The following is a 16,135-nucleotide window of genomic DNA, read 5'->3' as shown; positions in this document are numbered from 1 at the left end:
GCATGTTCTAATCGCTCTAATAGGATATTATGGTCGACAGTATCGAACGCTGCACTGAGGTCTAGCAGGACAAGCACAGAGATGAGTCCACTGTCAGAGGCCATAAGAAGATCATTTGTCATTTTACATTTTGAGAGAAACCAATTGAGTCTAATAACAGATTAAATGCCATGTTGAGGCTGTCATTTTTAGCATCTACATGGATGTTAAAATCACCCGCAATAATTATTTTATCTGAGCTCAGAACTAAATCGGATAAAAAGTCTGAGAAATCAGACAGAAACTCCGTGTAAGGCCCAGGTGGACGATAGATGATAACAAGTACGACTGGTTTCTGAGTTTTACAGCTGGGGTGGACGAGGCGAAGCATCAGGCTTTCAAATGAATTAAAAGTCTATCTGGGTCTTTGGTTGATTACTAGGGTGGTGTGAAAACTTGCTGCCACACCGCCCCCTCGGCCTGTGCGTCGAGGTTTCTGGCAATTATGTGTCAGTGAATGGTAAAAATGTGTTATCTGCAAAACCAGTGAGGTTTAGCTACTTCATGTTTTTGTCTCCATGTAGACGGGAGTACGAGCAAAGTCGGGGCCGGAGCAAACCTCGCAGCCGTAGTCCCGACCGGAGTCGGGCCAGGAGTCTTGGAAGGAGCAAGAGCCGTCCCCGTAGCCAGAGCCGCAGTCCGAAACGGAGCCGGGCCAAGAGCCGGGGCCGAAGCCGCAGTCCGGACCGGAGCAGGGCCAAGAGCAGGGCCAAGAGCCAGAGCCGCAGTCCAGACCGGAGCAGGGCCAAGAGCAGGGCCAAGAGCCAGAGCCGCAGTCCAGACCGGAGCAGAGCCAAGAGTCGGGGCCGCAGCAAGAGTCGCCCCCGCAGCAGGTCTAAATCTAGATCCAGGTCTCGATCCAGAGGAAGGAGTCGAGGACGAAGCTACAGCAAAGGGACGAGCTATGCTCGCAGTAAGAGCCGTCAGAGGAGCCGCAGTCGCAGTGCAAGCAGCAGCTCAAGCAGCCGCAGCAGAAGTGGTGCCACAGATTTGAATAAAGGGTTTAAGGAGCTAGAAATGGCTCGCCGCAGGAAGGAACTTGAGGAGCTGCTCACGTTACCAACAAAGTCCATCCTGAAGAAACGCAGCTCCGAGGACTCGCCATCAGTCAGGGTAAGTTTGCAGACAGTGTTTCAGTCGGTGTTTCGATACATGCTTCTGTTAGCCAAAAAGCAGAGATGACCACGGCGGAGTTCCTCAAAATGACCATCATAGTATTTCTGTTACAGAGCACGGACTCTCCTCAAACTCAGGATGGCTCCATGTCCCGACTGGCCGATCAGCTCCTGCAGGCTGTCAAAGGCGCTGACCCTCGCATGGTGGCGTCCATGCTTGCGGAGCTGCGGTCTGATCCACAGATGGCTCGCCGTGCTGGCCTCGACGCTGAGATCAAAGAAATCCTCAGCCTGCTGGGTATGACAACGCCGGGGCCCAGGACTCAGGAGAAGGTGCTGGACGACATTGACGACGAGGAGAGATTCCTGTATGGCGATTTGGAGGAACCCAAACCACCGCCGGCGCCAGAGCCAGTCTTGACCCACAGTCTAGACTTGTATGGAGACGTAACTGAGGAGGCGCTGTATGGAGACTACCCACAGCAGAAACTGGTCTCTGCTCAGACACACGGATGTACCCTTCAGCCCCCTCACTCCACGGACAGTTATGTGAGCCGGCCCGCCATCAGCCCCGACCACAACGCCACGGCCCAGGTGTCGAACCCCGCTCACCCACCGGGGAACGAGCCCCTGGAGGAGAGCGAGCGCCAGGCACTAGAAGAGTACGAGAAGATCCAGGATCTGCTTAAAACCATCGGTCTGGACCTTGGAGTGGCCGAAATTACCAAGATGGCCGCCAGGACCAAAGAGCGTCTCCACGGGAAGAAACCCCCTGCAAAGACGCCCACGCGGCGCAGACGGTACTCCTCTGACAGCTCTGATGGCAGCCGGCAGGGCCGTAGGTCACGAAGCCACAGTGGCAGCTCTAGCAGCACCAGCCGGAGCCGGAGCCACGGACGCGGTGCCACTGGCGCCGGCTGGAGCAGCGACGAGGATGACCGCAGGAAGAGCTCAGCTTCGCTCAAATCTCACCAAGACTGTGACATTAAAGAGGAGAAAGGCGAGTGGAGCAACACGGCAGCGCCGCCCTGTCAGACTCCAGAGCCAAGCTGCCACCCCCCTCATCCAGGTGTACCCATCCCCACCTACCCCCCTTCGCAGGTCCCCGCCATGATGCACCCCAGCTACCCGCCACCTGTGTACAGTCAGTATGGGAATTACTTGCCCTTTGTACCCCAGCAGTGGCCCCCCACATATCCACCCCCAAACATGAGGATGCCTCCTCCTACAGTTGCTGAGGAGTACCCTCCCACACTACCCTACAAACAGGATTATACCCCTGAGCCAGGGGTCAAAGGTCAGTCTCCTTTTAAAGAACTCTTATCACATTTAGTCTGAGCATGACGATTATTTGCGGGATGTTTTCCTCACCGCTAACCAGGTGGCCCTGTCCCTTCCTCTTGTGGATCCTTGCGTGTAGGTTGCTGTAGTGTTTGTCCTCTCACTTCTCCCCCTGCCACCTCTGCAAAACAGCATGTAGGAGACACGGCTGACTATTGAACAGTTACTGATTTGTCACAGAGACTCTGCATCCTCATTGGTCAACAAGTTGTGATTAAATGTTCATTATCCAATGATTGTCCCCTGCTTAAAAACAATGCAGCTTTAAGAAGCTACTTCCGTTTTTATATACAGTTTGTTTGCTTCAGAGTACTTAGCCATTTTTATTAGCTGTGTTACTTAATAGGTTGAGAAGGCTGAAATGTGCACTACACAAATGTTTGCACATAGAAACGAGTCATTCAGTCATAAACATTCAGGTAGTTTTAAAATGTGTTGTTACTATTTTTACCCGCCTCCATAATCAGTGTAACACATGGTTGGCCACAGTTGAATCCAGTGTACAGAACTGGCGAGCGCTGGAAGAATAAACTGGATTCATCGACCAGCGAGAGCAGGATGAGCAGCTGTGGGTCAGTCGGTGTAAATAAATGTGTCTGTCCATCCTCAGGTTTGGTGAAGAGCTCCACCCAACACGCAGAGAAGGGGAGCGCCAAAGCTGCGAGAGTGTCTGAGGAGCAGAACAACGAGAGCCAGAAACAGAAGGTCAGCCTCCATCGCTTCTTCCCACGTCTTTGCATTTACGTCAGAAGGAAGTTTATGCCTCCACATCCTTTGGCTCCACCTGAAAAACTGAGATGTGGATCATTCCGAGAAGGAAAGATGTAGATTTGGGTGGAGCCTCTGACTCACAGATTCAGCTGATTGGATGTTCACACCTGTGACTGTGTTGGTTTGTTCAGGTTCTAGAAGAGAGAGAGAAGCTGAAGCAGGAGCGAGAGATCAGGATGAAGAAGAAGGAGTATCTGATGAAGGAGCTGGAGAGACTCAGGAAGCAGCAAGGTGTGTTACTGTGTTACAGGTGATTTATGCTCCGCCCACGCAGCAATCCCAGCCAGCATGTGGTGGGATGTTCTATAAAGCTGGTGTTGGTTTTAAGTTTATTAATTAAGTATAAAATCAGACACTTTTCTCAGCTGAAATGAGACTGGAGATCCTCAGGGATCACCTCTGGGACTTTTTTTAATTTGTTTTTATTCAACATGTGCACAGCTGTGTACAGCTGATCATTTCAGAAACCTGCCGCTGTAGAAAGTTTCATTTGGTGTTTGTTGTTTTAGGTGTGACATGAAAACATGGAGCTGCAGGAGACGCCTTCTGATCGATGGAACGTCACTGATGGCGCTTTGACATTTGCCCTGCAATGTTTTTCAGGCGAGCTGCTGAGGAAGAAGCGCCGGGAGAAGGATGGCCACAAGGACCCTCTGCTGCAGGAGATCAGCCACCTGCAGGAGGAGGTCATGGCCCAGATCTCCAACCTCCGCAAGGAGCACGAGGCTGCCGAGAAGAAACGCAGCGAGATCGAGAAAGTGGCACTCATCCTTGGCTTGAACCCGTCGGACCGACCCCGCAGGACCAGCAAACCGCCTGAGGTCCAGAAGGCTGAGCAGCAGACTCCACCACAGAAGAAGAAACGTGAGGCGGAAAGGAGCCCAGAAGGCCAGCCGGCGGCCAGCGGCCCCATGATGAAGGTACACTCACCTGCAGAGGAGGTAACAGGAAGTGATATCGGAGTTAGAAAGCATAGCTAGGGTCAGTTATTGATCAGAGTTTACTCAGACGAGATGTGTCGAGAAGCACCGAGAACATGTTCCTTTATTCACTCAGTAAGGTTCACCTGCAGACCACTTTGTCCTCTAGAGCTGTTATTTTGAATTCAATGCTTTTATTTCGGAAGATTTTACTTTGCTTGTAGTTTTGTCTGCCTCATCATCACGTCGGCAGTGAAACTAGTTTCACTGAACATTAGTTGTTTTAATGGTTTTATATAAAAATGCTAATATAAGAAGTTTAAATGTTTCATGACAAGATTCTGCGATCTTGTCGCGTTAGACTGGAAATAGATAGCTCAGAGAAATGAAATGTTTTTAAAGCTGTGCTAACAAACAAGAAGTTTATCGGACATGTAAAGGATTTGTATAATCGCTGGGTGGAGCTAAAGCCTCACTACTGTCTCATGTAAATTAGTTTAATCCATTCATCATCATAGAAATGTCTTTGTACTTTTACTACTGTTTGTTTTCGTTACATTGAGAGTGAGAGCACGTTTTAATGCAGCTGTAGTAACAATAAGACGGTTTGAAAACATTTCTTTGTGGTCGAGTGATGTAGTTTAGAGGACCAGTTCAGCTCAGCAAGCTGTGAAACATAGAAACAGGAAGTCAAAAAAGTATTTCTAGAAAATAAAATATTATTTGAATTCCATAAAGGATTAGCATATGGGCTCAAATTGTGGTCATAAATATTTTGTACTTGTAAATCAGTTTTGTATGTGTAAAAAGATTTGTGTGTGGACTTAGCCAAAAAATAAGTGTGAAACTCTGCTTTCAAGTTACAAGTACGAATTTTGACCCTATTTTTCTTCCTTTCAGCTGATTGGTCAATGTCATGTCAATCACAAATTTATCTATCCAATCAGAGAACAGATGGGCTTGGCTGTCGGAGGTTTTTTTTTTTTAACTGCAGGTCGGTCCTGGAAGGGTGATACAGTTTGAAGCTGGAGGATCTCTATATAAATATCCGATAGCAGCTAGGTCCCCTAACTTTCAGCAGCTGTTGAAAGGAACAAGTTGTGGTATATCAGTGGTTAGAAATGCATTATTACTTTAGGATTAGTTTAACACAAAGTCAGGGCTGACCCAGGACCATTGCTGTGAGTCACAGTGCGCAGCATAAAAGTCCTTTCACATCGGACGCAGCATGTGCTGCTAATGCTAACTGCTAACTAAAAGCCAAGGATCCAGAATCTGTTGCTGGCTGCTGGGCTCTGTGTGCAGCAGCTCTACCTGTACTAGATGCACCTGCTCCTTGTCGTTTCTGTCTCTGACTTTATGTCCTCTACAAGAGTTTCTGTTTTGTTTTTTGTTTTTATCTTCAAATGTTCAACAAAAACATGTATCGCTAGTTCATAATGAAGAAAGCTTTGTAACTATCCCCACTAGTGAAGACTGTCATTTCCACAAACCCAAGCCCATCTGTTCTCTGATTGGATTGTAAAATTTGTGATTGACATGACATTAGCCAGTGAGATGAAAGGAAGAAAAATAGGGTCAAAATTCGTACTTGTAACTTGAAACTTGAGTGTAGAGTTTAAGTGCATTTTTTGGCTAAGTCCACACACAAATCTTTTTTACACATACAAATCCTGATTTACAAGCACAAAACTTTTATGACCACAATTTGAGCCCATATTAGCAAGCTAACGTACCTCTGCAAACATGTTCACAGACAGTTTAGGAGGATTCACGTGTGCTTGTGTCGGGCTTTAATGCGCTCTACTCTCATTCTGTGTGTTTGTTGTGGGACTGGACTGTCATGGCCGCCAACATTTATGCCTGCGCATGGCGAAGCTCCACCAGTTTGGAGTAGTTGGAGGTGGAGTTTCTCTCTTTGAGGTGATTCAATTCAGTTTTATTTACACAGCGCCAAATTACAACAGTCACCTCAAAGCGCTTTATACTGTAAGGTAGACCCTACGATAACACATACAGAGAAAACCCAACAGTCCTGTGACCGCCTACGAGCGAGCGCTTTGGCAACAGTGGGAAGGCCGCACTGAGTCGTAGTCGACTGTGATGATAAATGTTTCGTGTTTCTAGGACGGTCACAGCGTCCAATTTCAGAAGCGTTTGCATTTATGACAGTGCAGCTTGCCTCATCAGTGATTGGTTGTTGAAGTTGTGACAGCCCCATGAGCCAGGTTATACAAATCGATGATGATCAGTAACTGCTCGCTGATCATTTGGTGCACTTAAGCAGCGCTGTTGGTTTGAAGAGCGCCCCATCCTCGTCTAGATACATCCAACGTCAGGCAAAAAAAGCAGCACATACGTGTGAATCTACACATGGTCTCAGCTCATTAATGTGCCGAAAGTCCTCCATCAGCACCCCAACAGAACGTGGCGGTGTCCTGGGCTGCTGATGGGTTAAACAGACATTTGAATGTTTGCTGTGAGTAATTATGTGTTTCCTTGAAACCCGCCTCGAGTAGTTAAACGTCAGTTTATTCTAATCAGTTTATTAAAACACGTGGGTCGGGTGCTAGGTAGTGAGAGAAATCAACATGAATCAGCTCCTGGCTCACGTTTACAGCTGCTGCTCGGCTGGTTTGGCCGTCACACGCTGGGTTTCAGCATCAGGAAGGTGTGACGCCACCAAGGCGTGGATACTGGACGAGTCAAATCCAGATTATTGATTGCGTTAATGAGCGACTAGTCATGAAAACAACGCTGCTGAGCGGAGGGTTATAGACTGAATTTAGACTGTTGAGTTTCATTGTGACCGCTGCAAGTTTGTGCTCAAGTTGAAATTTTGCGTAAGAAGTTACTGCCGCTATAAAAACCGTCTGAGGGATACACGTTGACATCTTCAATGCAGAGTCACACAAGGTAAGAAACTCTTTAAAAGGAGCTCCTGTTTTTGCTCTGAATGCAGGCTGTCGGTCTTCTCCCCGCCATCTTGACTCTCCATCATTTTTCTTTCTTTGTTCTTGTTTAGCAGACTTCCGTGACTCTGTCGCCTTCGAAGGCGTCCCTGCACACGCCGCCCGACGCCACTGCAGCTCCAGCCCCGCCCCCTGAGCCCTTTGAATACTATGACGCTGGAAACCACTGGTGCAAAAACTGTAATGCTACGTGTGGTTCCATGTTTGATTTTTTCACACACTTGCACAGCAAAACGCACCTAAAGGTTGGTTTTCACTTTAAAGCATCATCGCCCACATTGTCTGAAATTCTCCCTCTTTGATATTCAGTTGATATTCATACCTCGGCAGGCTCCTCGTGTTTGCTCTGTTACATTTCATGTTCTTCTCCGTCCCTCAGACTCTGGACCCGTATGACCGACCCTGGGCTTCCACTCCGAGCAAAATCAAAAAGAACCAGCTGCCAGACGAGAAGCTGACTAAACCCGCTAAAGGTACTTGTGCTGCACCTTCAGAGGATCCTGCAGACGTATCACAGTCTGTTTTTTGAACCACTGAATTTTGTTAGCCATATTTTGGTTCCAGGTGGAGCTCAGTGTGGATCTCTGCTGCCATTTCTGTCTCTTAATGAAAACAGTGATAATGAAGTGATTCGCATCGAAGCATAGGGGAGACTGCTGTCCGCACCTCCAGTGCTGATTCGTTTCCTTTTCATGCCTCACATGGCTCTGAAAGCTGCTGAAAATGCAACAACAGTTGGTAAAGTGCGCTAAGTTCTTGGTGCAGGTGTGTCCGTATCACCCCAAAAACAGCTTGACTGCATCTCCTGCAGGCACCCGGTTATTGCTGAGGAGCTGCAGCATTTTTCCATCTTTCACTGGTCTTAAATAACCACTCAACTCTTTACCATCTGTTTTCCAAAAAAGTCAGCACCCCGTCTCTTTAACCTTCTCCTTTTTTGACAGGTACTGAAAATGGACACTTCCATAAGGTAAACATGATTGGTAGCTCATTTATCCTCCGTTTGAGGGTTGAAAATGTCGTGTGTGTCGCACTGCAGGTTCGGAGTTCCTGGTACCTGTCAGAGGATTCTTCTGCCTGCTGTGCAGAGAGTTTTATGGCGACGGCATCTGTGCAGAAGAGCATGTCACCACGCACGCTCACAACGAGAAGTATAAGGTTTGGAACTCAATGACTTAAGCATTGCCAAACATACAGAGATCTGCGCCACCTAAACCTTTAAAGGTGGTCAGGTCTGCCTTTCCTTTTCTTGATATAGATAAAGGATAGATATAAATAAAGCAACACTTCACACATCGGATCTCAGAGGATCCCTCCCCATCCTGGAAATCTGGACAGCCACATGGTTTAATGGAAGAGAAAATTATGAACCTTTATAGACGACTGAATTCAAAGACGTCAACAGTCAAAACGAAAAGGCTCGTTCATTATGCTGAAATTTCATTGCAGCACCTAAAAATGCTCCTCAGTTCTCATCCTGTACAAAGGAGCAGACATCAGCCCTGCTGTTGGGCTGATGAGGGGCATCTATGTCCAGCTTAGAGTAACTGCCTGTCACCTGGAATTTTCCCCATGCTCTAAAAAGTGTTGCTTTGAATTATTTGAGCAGTGTGTTTCTGGGGTTTGATCAATTCTGATGTGTAGATTGTAAGATTACATGTTTATATGTCAAGTGACCAAAGTGGACTTCAATATATATTCTTGACTCTTCCTCACCAGAAACAAATGTATGAGAACCCACTGTACGAGCAGAGGCGGAACCTGGACCGCCAGGCGGGACTGGCCTTAGAGGCAAGTGGAAAGAAACGCAAACATGATGACGATGAGAAAGGCAGCAAAGAGGAAAAGTCCAAACACAAAAAAGAGAAAAAGGAAAAGGAGAAAAAGAAAGAAGAGAATGCTTCAAAGGAGGACAAGTCCAAAATTAAAAAGGAGGAAGACGAGGATAAGCTGAAGGCAAGCAAAAAGGAAGATTTTAAGAATGCCAAGAGCCCTGAAAAGGAGTGGCCTTATTACAGCAAGAAAAATAATGATGAAAAGTACAACTACAGCAAGAAGGATGACAAGTACCATTACAGCAGAGAGGAAGACGAGAGGGACAGCCGGCACAGATACAGCAGGGATGAGGAATATCGGTACCATTACCGCACCGATGCTAATGACCGTCCCAAATATGGTTCAAAAGATGATGGGGACAAATTTAAAGGTGGCAAATATTCAGATGCCAGATCCAAATATGAGAAAGAGCGAGACGAATGCAAACCTAAACCTGAGAGGGAAGGTTTTAAAACGTTTGAGCCAGAGAAGCCGGCAGTCAGCAACCCCGAACCACTACCAAAACCCTACGAACCGCCCAAAATTCTTTGTGGCCCCAGTCCGGCCATGAGGGCCAAGCTCCGCAAGCAGAGCCTGGAGGCTGGCAAACCAACTACAGCAGCAACAACCACATTCGGAAAGTTCATTTGGAAGAAGAAGGAGAACGTGCTTGCAAAGGAGGCGGAGAAAGTTGCTGCAGAATTCATCAAAGAGGATGAAGCTGCTGCCAAGTCCCCTTCGGTGGAAGACTCTTTTGCAAAGTCAGTAGCTGTTGCCAAAGAGATCGCAGAGAAGCTGGGAAACAAACCAAGCGTATCTGCTCCCTGGATGTCCAACCGGGGACGGATCCGACCCAACCTCCCTACACCTGCTCTAGGTCTGAGGAAGCCAACCATGATGGGCAGACCTGCATCTCTGAATACCTTTCTGTCCATTAAACCCCAAAACCCTACTTTAGTAGAGTCTCTTCCAACAGAGGGCGCAGTACTCCCGCCTCCTCCCGTGAGTTCCGGAAATGGTCTGCTTCAGACTAAAATGGTCCCATACGTTGATAAACTTGGGCCATTTGAGGCAGTCCTTCCCCTGTTTCAGGTTAGACCTCCACCCGTGGTGCCTGTACCAGCTGAAGTTAAATCTACTCTGCCAGTTTTTGAACCTGCCCGAGTCCAGCCAAATCCTGCCCCTGCAGGTCTCACAACTCCTACACCTTCTAAATTTAATACTACTCCACCAGTTTTTGAACCTGCCCGAGTCCAGCCAAATCCTGCCTCTGCAGGTCTCACAACTCCTACACCTTCTAAATTTAATACTACTCCACTAGTTTTTGAACCTGCCCGAGTCCAGCCAAATCCTGCCCCTGCAGGTCTCACAACTCCTACACCTTCTAAATTTAATACTACTCCACTAGTTTTTGAACCTACCCGAGTCCAGCCAAATCCTGCCCCTGCAGGTCTCACAACTCCTACACCTTCTAAATTTAACCCTGCTCCACCAGTTTTTGAACCTGCCTCAATCCAGTCAAAGACTGCCCCTGCAGGTGTCACAACTCCTACACCTTCTAAAGTTAATCCTGCTCCACCAGTTTCTAAACCTGTCCCAGTCGACTTAAAGTCGGTCCCAGTACAGGCAAAACCTTTAACTTCTTTAGCTACCACAGCTACTCCAGCACAACCAGCCATGATAAAGATTGTGTCTGACGTGGCAGCTCCTGGTGTCCCAGAGGGTGAGCAGACTCGTACGGTGTTTGTCAAACCTCCACCTTTCATGAATAAGTGTGATGGAGCTCAGAAATCGGACAAATTTAGGAGCAACCTGGCTGCAGCCAGAGCCCAAGATTTATTTGGCATCTTCTACAGCAGCATCAGCCAAACGGGCCCCTCCTCCTTCAGCAAACCAGCATCAGATACTAGAGCTGAAGGCAGTAGTGGCAGTAAAAGTCCATTTCCAGTTCCAAAAGCCCTAACACCCCAACCACAGTCCAAACCACACCCAGAATTACAGCCCCAACCTGAGTCTCAGCCACAGTCCCAACCACAGCCCAAACTGCACCCTGAACCTGGGTCCCAGCCACAGTCCAAACCACAGACACAGCAACACCTTGAACTCCAGCCTGAACCACAGCCCAAGGCACAAGGTCTTACTCAGTTCCCACTTCCAAATGAACTCCAAAGATCTCCACAACGAAATCCAAATGAGCAGCCACAGAACCCACTGACCCCGACAAACTCAGGCATTCAAATTATGTCTGTCTGGTCCCTGCAGTCTGCCAAAGACTCCGCATCTGAGTTGGCTTTACCTAAAGAAAGAAACACGCAAATGGCTCAACCAAGAGTGTCTCCCCCGCTTCAGTGTGAGGTTCAGAGTGCACCTGAAGACCAGTCCGTGACAGCCAAATTGGATCCCCAAATCTTCCCAGAGAGTCAGTCTTCCAGACTGGAGTCCCAGCTCAAACCATGTCCTGAAAGTCAAATAGAGCCCCAACAGTCAGAATTAAGCAAGGTCAACGAATTCCATCCAGAGACTCATTCTGACACAGAACCTGAACCCAAACCAAAAACGGGTCCTAAAACCAGGGGTAAGAAAACCCCGCCTGCTCCTCGGCCAACCCGGCAAACCCGATCCCAAACAAGATACCAAACCCGACAGCAGCTGAACCAGAACCAGCCTGAACCAGAACCCGAGTCAGCTTCAGGTGACACTGATGCTGCAACTACAGACCCAAAGAACTTGGACGTGGTAGATCCTGGCTCTGTGTCGCAGCCAGAGGCTGAGGCGTCCAGTGAGGCGAACCCTCAGATTATGAAGATAACTGCAGAAACACTGGGCTTGCCCTCTGACATGACCTCACTGGACTTTGAATATGATTTTAACTTTGAGTAGGAGGCGACTGGGCTTTGTGACATGGGGGCGGGGTTTATTCTAACAGCTCGGCTATCCAGAAAGGCTGAAGCCACAATGTGTCACATAGTGGAGGGCATGTGAAAGTGACAAGATAGACACTCTTGCTGAGGGACTTCACCTGTCTAAAGGACCAGATTTATTTAGAGTTTAATTGAATTCCTTTCTTCACTGTTTTCTCCAGAATTTGTTTTTAGGTCTGATTGATCTCATAGAAACGTGTCCAGGACATTTGTCCTCACCCAGCAGTCTCCTAGCAGCTTTTGCTTACACTTCATAGGTTTCCAATAGACTAAAAGAAGAATTTAAATACTCAAACCTGTAAACTGCTTGATTTATGCCATTTCTGTTTAAATAACACAATAAACCTCTCTTTGATCATATTTGGCAGCTGGGACCGCTGGTGTGTTGCGTTTTGGAGTTGCATTTAATGAATAATGATTCCACCTAACAGGACTAGTGAGCTCATGTAGATGGCTGCCATCCGATCTACTGAACGAGAAACCTTATAAAATCAGAGCACTCACCCGGTCTGGTTGTGATTTGTTAGTTTTTAGTTACCGTGTACCTGTTGCTACCTGGCTCTAAATAATAAAAACACAATTGCAGACTTTCAGCCTGACCCAGTCTTTGAAATACATAAACCAGGCTCAGTCAAGCACAGTCTTTTATTGTAATGACACAACTTGTCCTTTGAGGCAGCAGAGTATCTGTCTGAGGTGCTCTCTCTTGAAAGTGGAGATGCAGCTGACAATGATGAATATTTGGATGAGTCTGCTAAGACTCCTGTGAATTTCCGTACTCTGAGGTGAACCTGGAACACTTTGTAATCCTTGAACCCTTTCACAGTTCATCTGGACCGACTGTTTGGTTTCACCTCATTTCTGCTTCTTGTCACAGGAAATGTTGGCCTAGAACCTTTCGGGAAATAAAAGATTCCTGAAGTCAAAAAAAGCCCAACAAAGTTCAGACAGTTCATCCCAGGGACATTTCTTAAATTTTCAAGCCATCAGTGTATTTATTTTTTTATAGGCGACCTTTCTGTTGTTGATCTCAGACTTGCTGGATGTCTTCCCCTGTGTAACTGGTCTGAACTGAATCATCTGTCTCAGAATAGATAAATCTGTGGCTGGGAAATGCTAGAAAAGAACCTGTGACCTGGACCTCAAATTTCCTGAACCTACAGAGAATATGGCATCTCAGAACACGAGGTGAGGCTTAATTTAGCAACCAGATCGTCAAAAGTTTCTTAGTGTCTGGGAAATATGTCAATGTGAAGGTGAAGATCTGAGTCATGGTCCTTTCACTGGTTCTCAGTGTTTGATCCAGCTAACCCAGATTAACTCACTGTAATGTACTAAATTTGTGGTTAACCTGTTTAAGAACTTGCAGATGAGAGGCTGTAATCCCATTTAGGGTCTCAAACAAATGGTTGTAAAGCAGAGTGTAAATTACTAAAAGGAAATGTTGTTCCCTCATCACCTGTTGAACGGCCTCTTACAGATGAAACTGATGGTTGGAAGACTGCTCCTTCAAAGAGCACAGTGTAGTTTTGGGCGGTTCACGGTTAAGGCCTCGTTTCATCCTGTTTCGACCTCGGAAAGCTTGTTCTGATGCTCCTAAATGAAACAGTTACTGGAACTGCATCGGATGTTCTTCATTCATCGTGTCTGAAACTGCTCGTTCTGTAATGTGTTAAAGTTTTAATAAAAGGAGAAACTCCAGCATGTCTCTGTGGGCTCATTACAAGGGAAAGAAACTTTATTCAATCAAAATCGGGACAAAATCGGAACACACGGGGGACGCTTGGCTCAGGTTTAAGTACTTCTACAGATAAAAGGCAAAAATCTGATTTATTATTAAAATATTAATAGTTATATATTATTAATAAAGTTCTGAGAGCCTAATGTCTTGGATGATTGTAGAGTATAAAGCAGAAGGAAATTCTGACCCAGATTAGTTTGAGATATTCTCTCTTATTTACTTTGTATTTGAAGGTTTGGTGAATAATCTGCAGCGATTAAGAAACCTTCCAGAGATTCTTGCAGCCAGAGTTGGGTCAACTCTAGAAGTGTCAAATCTGAGAACCGTGCAGTGGCGTCCATGCAGAGGTAATCGGGGACAAGTCCAAATACTCAAGCCGATCATACGATCATTAAACTGCAGTTTGTGACCCAACGGGGCTCACCTGTCTCAGGTAAAGTCTCTGATTGAGCCTGTCTCCATGTTGGGGGGCATCTACAGTGTTGGGGAGTAATGGAATACAAAATATGAGTAACTGTATTCTGTTACAGTTACCATTTAAATAGGTGATAATTAGAATGCAGTTACTTTAAAATAAATGGATTACATAGTGGTCGTTTCCTTTTTCAAGTGTTAGGCTGTGCCCTATGGAACGCCAGGACTGCCATAATGAATTAATTAAATACACCATTAAATAATTAAAATGGGAAATTAATTAAAAATGTTTTTGACACATTTAATTATTGCCACATTTAACTAATTATTTAATGGTGTATTTAATTAATTAATTTTGGCACAGTTGACTCCTTCAGGTCTCACCATGAAATAATTTTATCTGTCAGCCTCACCCATCAAACTCAGGGGGCGGGGTTAACGCTGATCGAGTCAAAACCATTGCTTTGGCCTGGTGGCCATTGTTTCTAGCACACAACAACCGGCATGTGGAAGCTAACAGAACTGAGCTTTGAAAAACCCTGTTTGTGTGTCACCAAATACCGTTTTAATATTTTTTTAGCCGAGAATGTAGTGGTTTAATCTTCATGTGTCTGGTCGGTTTGTCAAGATACAGCCTCTTTGCAAAAGTGCTTCGATGATTTCGGAGATGTCTGCCCAGTCTCACGGCAAAGCGTGGGATAGACCCGCTCGCCTCGCAATCGAGCTTTCATTACCACCGACAAAGCGCTGTAATAACCCCCGCTGACACTGACTTCATTTACTGAGGTTATATTTATCGGGATTTTATTTCCTGATTCTTATGTGTCCTACGTGTTTCAGTCGCCAATTCTGAATTATAACTAACATTAAAAACATGTTTAAGGAGGAGAGAGAGCAAATAAATCTGTTTAACATCTGATCTTTGGGTTTTTGTTCAGTAATCAGCGTGACCTGTGTATAAACGCATAAAAGAGATAACGTTGGTGTTTCCGTCATGTAGTAACTGCTGGCTTTAACTGTACAAAGGTTGTTCGACACTATGAAACACATACAGACTTCATGATGTTCGGCTAATATTTTTATTGTGAATATTAATCATGAGGGTAAACCCTACCCTAACCCTGTCATTTACCCTTACCTGTATATTGTATATTGCATAGCTTTCTTGTTAATTTGTATTGTATTTATTTAAATTTTTACTTTTTAATTATTTTATTTGCATTTTTTAATCACTCTCTTATATTTAAATGTTCATTTGCTATTTCATCTAGGGTTTGAGAGTAACGAAATTTCTATTCTCTGTATGTCCTGTACATGTGGCAGAATTGACAAATAAAGTTGACTTTGACTTTGACTAAATGGCCCTGTACACCACGGAGCGAGGTCAGCATGTCCACGATATCTTCAGCTCTCTGAGTTAACCCATCAAACTAATCTAACTGTCATCTACGAATATGTCACGGGTCATATCAATATGATTTTACAGAAAATCATCCTTATTACTGCCAACTATTCCAGAGACGTGAAAATCTACAGCATAAAGAACAAAAAAATATAGCAGTCTAACGCAACACTGTAACAGAGATGAACCGTCAGTTTGTCGCAGATCAAAGTGGAATGAAAGTGATTGGTTGAACAGGTGTTCATGATTTGTGTTATCTGCATTTTCATCAGCGTTTAACCCGAGTGACCACCCGGTCAGCTGGTGGGTAACAGGCATCTCCGAAAACGTTAGAGCACTTTTGCAAATATGTGATGTCTTGATGAATCGAGCAGATATTTGAAGTTTACACAGCAACATTCTCGCATGAAAATATCTTAAAAGTTTATTTTGTGACCCAGAAAGAGTAATATTTCAAACTCCGCCACTCTGTGTTCCTCCGCCACTGCCTCGTTTGAGTTTTGGACGAAATGGATTCTGGGATATTGCATTTCGTCATTTCGAGCTGATTGGAGACCAGAACAGCCAATCAGATTTTTTTGCATCCAAGTCTGTGATTGGCTGGTTTTGTGGCACAAATATAACGGTGTACAGAAAGAGTGATGGTAAATGATTCTTTTTCTTTCAGTTCAGAGCAGAAATTTT

General features: G+C 45.7%; 1 protein-coding gene across 2 annotated transcripts in view; it reads left to right on the top strand.

Annotated features, from left to right (window-relative positions):
* Nucleotides 1-14,966, top strand: part of znf318 (zinc finger protein 318) — a 23,133-nt gene extending 8,167 nt beyond the window's left edge. The window contains exons 3-11 of one of the 2 annotated variants that reach the window (XM_005943028.2): nt 564-1,152; nt 1,269-2,451; nt 3,106-3,200; nt 3,398-3,497; nt 3,870-4,186; nt 7,215-7,403; nt 7,538-7,631; nt 8,198-8,316; nt 8,878-14,966. In XM_005943028.2, the coding sequence (XP_005943090.1) occupies nt 564-1,152; nt 1,269-2,451; nt 3,106-3,200; nt 3,398-3,497; nt 3,870-4,186; nt 7,215-7,403; nt 7,538-7,631; nt 8,198-8,316; nt 8,878-11,853 (5,662 nt within the window). In that variant the 3' untranslated portion in view covers nt 11,854-14,966. Of the gene's footprint in view, nt 1-563; nt 1,153-1,268; nt 2,452-3,105; nt 3,201-3,397; nt 3,498-3,869; nt 4,187-7,211; nt 7,404-7,537; nt 7,632-8,197; nt 8,317-8,877 lie in introns of both variants that reach the window. The other variant, XM_005943027.2, reaches the window with a different exon arrangement.
* Nucleotides 14,967-16,135: the final 1,169 nt, after the last annotated feature.

The sequence above is a fragment of the Haplochromis burtoni genome, unplaced genomic scaffold, assembly GCF_018398535.1.
Source record: "Haplochromis burtoni strain Fernald_Lab_line unplaced genomic scaffold, NCSU_Asbu1 Contig_359, whole genome shotgun sequence".
Lineage (NCBI taxonomy): Eukaryota > Metazoa > Chordata > Actinopteri > Cichliformes > Cichlidae > Haplochromis > Haplochromis burtoni.
Note: the sequence above shows the minus strand (reverse complement) of the source record. Positions and strands in the feature narration are given on the sequence as shown.